Below are 3,768 nucleotides of genomic sequence, written 5' to 3'. Positions count from 1 at the left end.
CTGGCCCCCTGAGACAAAGTGTGTGATTCTTGGCATGTCTTCACTTCAAGGGGTCTCTCATTCAAAACACTCACCTGGTTTTCCAGAGGGCTGTGAGAGCCAGCAGGCAGACGAGGAGTAAAGGAGCGCTCTCTCTGCTCCACATGGCTGCTTCCACACCTACACACAGGACAGCCGCTGCAATGAATGGAGCCTCGCATTAACAGGCTTGACATGCCAGTGGATTTACAGCCTGTATGTGTTCCATACAGTCAGATTTTATGACACTGATTTCCGGGGATTCCCTTCAGAGCGCCGTAAATCAATTAAAAATAAATAAATAATAAACACAGGGAGGGTGGATGGGCAACTGACAGTAATTAGTATTCACTGACGCGTCTCACTCCTTCACTCACTGAACATTACTGTTACCAAAAATATGAAGCACCGATTTGAGCCATTTTGATAATACAATCGATTTAAAAATAAAATGCGGAAATAATCATTAAAATGTGATTAGATGAAACGTGGAAGAAGGTTAGAGGGATGCATCTTCTCTCCCACGCGTTCTTCTCTGAGCCTGAATGACAGTATGAAAATAAGCGTTTGTTTTGTGCGTGAGGGCGAATGCAAGGGAACTCACCTCAAGTGCAAAAAGTACCCGCTGCAGCTGAATTCGTCGAAGATGCTCAAGAAAGTTAAAGACAATTCACCGCTCTCTTCCGTCTGAAAGAGACCCAGTGAGAGCGAGTCTGTCATGAGAGCCAAGCTGCAAGCGCCGATAAATCATAGTCCCAGCCAGCAGCAGGAATGCGCCCGAAATACTTTCAGTGTCTCAGGATTTAATACCAAAAATTATAATGGCTAAATAGAAAATAATGTCAGTGAGAGGAAAGGTCTCTAATAAACAAATAAATTAATTAATTAATTAATGAAATGAAGTGAAATGTAAACCAGCAGCAGTCAGAGCTGATCCGGGCTTCAAATCGCCTTGTTCAGCATCCTCCTCAGCTGTTAGAGCCTCGATGTGAATCGTGATAAGCAAGAAGCACATCTCAGTCTCCCTCATCTCTACAGAAAACTACAAAGGCTGCGAAGGAGACACGCTGGGTCCTAAAGGCGGTTTTGTATGCACTGAGCCTCCTTCCTGCAGCCTAGACCTTGGAATGTGAGGATGTTGTCTCCACTCACAGTCAAATACACGGCGGTGATTACGAGTGCAGCTTCGTGGAATTCTTGTTATTGAAAATGCATTTTTTCTTTTAAAGAATCTTTATCTAGTTGATCATTTTATTTGAGGTACATTTTTTTGGTGAACGTGTTATTGTGTGTGTGTGTGTGTGTGTGTGTGTGTGTGTGTGTGTGTGTGTGTGTGTGTGTGCTCCTGGAACCAATCTGGACTTTCCACATGTGCTCCAGTTGTTCTTTCAGCCCCTGGTACTCTGGTACTTCTCTGTTTTATCATGCTCCATCTTCCTGATGTTACCATCCACAGGCAATGTCGAATCTAGCACAATTGCTCCTTTTCAGCTACCACTATGTCTGGTTGGATGGCCAGCAGCTGCTTGTCTGTCTGGAACTTGAAGTCCCACGGGACCTTTGCACTGTTGTTCTCAGCCACCTTTGATGGTGTCTCCCATCGGGACTTGAGGACTTCTAGTCCACATATGGCACAGATGTATCTGTGTACTGTCTCAGTCACTTGGTTGTAGGGATGGGTACCGGTAGTTCTGACATAAACGGTAGTAACCAGACCAAAAAGCAGCGCACATTTCGGTGCTTTATTTCGGTGCTTTTTTTTCCCTGAGTTGTGATACACTTTAGATTCTAGCCAATCATTTTACGTTTCCAAGGATAGTAGGCGGATCCAGGTACGTACGTTCTGTTAGAGCAGAGCTACAGATTAAAAATGCCCAAGGCAAAGCGGTCAAAAGTCTGGTTGTACTTCACAGCAAAATATACAAACTCAGCAGCAACAAGTGCTTTAAGCTGATACTGTGATACTGTGCAAAGGAGGTAACACCTCAAATCCGATGAAACACCTGGCGACGCATAGCGTTTTTTTTAAAAGCCGAGAAATGCGCCGTATTTGATAGCTTGCTGCGAGATCTCACACCGTGCACGTCTACTGCGGGTGCGGTGCCTGTTATTGGACCCGGAGTTAGCAACATCCCCCAAAAACTCGAAGAGGAGAGTCCTGGCCCCTAGCCCTGCCAGTGTAGCAGAAATGATGACGGATGATGATGCAGCAGCAGCCGTTCTTCTCTGCGTGAGTAGCTTAATGTTGTTCGTGTGTAATTTACGTTGAGTAGGCTAACCACGATATTACATTAATGCATGTAAGGTGAACTAGCAAACATCATCATAGCTACATGGGGCTGTCCTCTTGTTTGATGGCAGATACTCTCTTCACCCTGGCCAAAAAGGCTAAAATGACCAAAGAAAAAGTGGAAAACAGTTAAACATGAGAGGTTTAGGACAAAGTTTGTGTTTTTTCCATTGTTTAAGCACTGCTTCCAGCCAAGAGTGATACCATATATGCCCCATAGCTGCAGAAAAGGCTAACATTGTTATCTAAAACAGCTGAACATGAGAGGTTTTTGGACAAAGCCTGTGTTCTCCATTCTTTAAGCACCGGCACCGTTTCAAAAGAACCAGTTTGGCACCGGTATCGGATAAAACCTAAACGATACCCATCACTACTTGGTTGTGTCTCTCAGTGCACGCAGTTCCAGCTCAAAACTTACAGCCTGCTACTATGTGTTGGATAGTCTTGGGGGCACCTTTGTACGGTTTGCAGCTTTGGCCCAATCAGCTGTAGACTCCTGCCTTTACAGATATGGTACTTACAACCTTTTGAAGATAGACACCGTCTGCCTCAGGTATTATGGAGCAGCTCATCTCAGGTGGACACCTGCTTGATGTAATATAGCAGCTGGGTGGTATCGGCCCACATCAGGTGTTGAGGAAACAAGATGAGAAATGGAGCAAAGCACATAAAAAGGACTGGGAAAAGAAAAAAAATCCCTTATTTTAAGACATATGTAGAAAGATAAGACCTATTTTATTTATGTTTTATCTGGGTAATTATTTTATCACAGCAGTTGAAATGATGTTGTAATAAATAAATAAATAAAAATGATTACATAAATTCTTATTGTCAGACAGATGACATTCTGCCAGGCAGATGTATTGTATTATAGAGAGTGATAGCATATGGTATCAAAGCTATATCTGCCTATATCTTTACCTATTATGGAGCTCAATCATTGTATCTTGATACAGTGGGTGCTCATTTTAACCTGGCCAGTGTCATCCTTGAGAGCCAAAATCTCAGACTTCAGGCTGCTTTAAACACCCACTTTCAGATTTTTTCCCTACTCCTAGCTCTCTTTTATGTCACTCAGAGCAGTTATCCTTAGTGAGCCCTGGCTGTGAGATGCCCCACCCACCTGCTGTTTAAACTTTTTGTTTAGGAGGGGCAACCAATGTTGGCTTAAGAGGCAAGTTGTGGATTGGAAAAATGAAGCCAACACAAGAGTGTGTCAGTGAGTGTGACTGTGTTTTGTGACCTAAAAAAATTGCCAGAATTTTCATCAATCATTCAATTTTTCTCAAGCACACTTGAAGTGAGACGCTCACTAACCAAGCACATGAAGATAAAAACCACCACTAAATCTCGCACTTTTGCAACATCCTTTACAACCATCAGCCTTTGGGAGCTGTTCTTTCAGTACCACACATGCTGCAGCGAAAGCAGCAGGCATTTTCTCACTACACTCTTTTTCT

General features: G+C 43.4%; 1 protein-coding gene across 2 annotated transcripts in view; it reads right to left on the bottom strand.

The window, feature by feature from the left end:
* Positions 1 to 1,010, bottom strand: part of gabra2b (gamma-aminobutyric acid type A receptor subunit alpha2b) — a 44,849-nt gene extending 43,839 nt beyond the window's left edge. Inside the window, exons 1-2 of one of the 2 annotated variants that reach the window (XM_005719456.1) lie at positions 623 to 1,010; positions 75 to 177 (exon numbers count right to left, since the gene is read on the bottom strand). In XM_005719456.1, the coding sequence (XP_005719513.1) occupies positions 75 to 145 (71 nt within the window). In that variant the 5' untranslated portion in view covers positions 146 to 177; positions 623 to 1,010. The remainder of the gene's footprint in view (positions 1 to 74; positions 178 to 622) is intronic. The other variant, XM_005719457.1, reaches the window with a different exon arrangement.
* Between the last annotated feature and the right edge of the window lie 2,758 nt (positions 1,011 to 3,768).

This window comes from Pundamilia nyererei, unplaced genomic scaffold, assembly GCF_000239375.1.
Source record: "Pundamilia nyererei isolate P.nyererei 1_Seehausen unplaced genomic scaffold, PunNye1.0 scaffold00001, whole genome shotgun sequence".
NCBI classification, from domain to species: domain Eukaryota; kingdom Metazoa; phylum Chordata; class Actinopteri; order Cichliformes; family Cichlidae; genus Pundamilia; species Pundamilia nyererei.
This window is presented reverse-complemented; position numbering and strand designations above follow the sequence as displayed.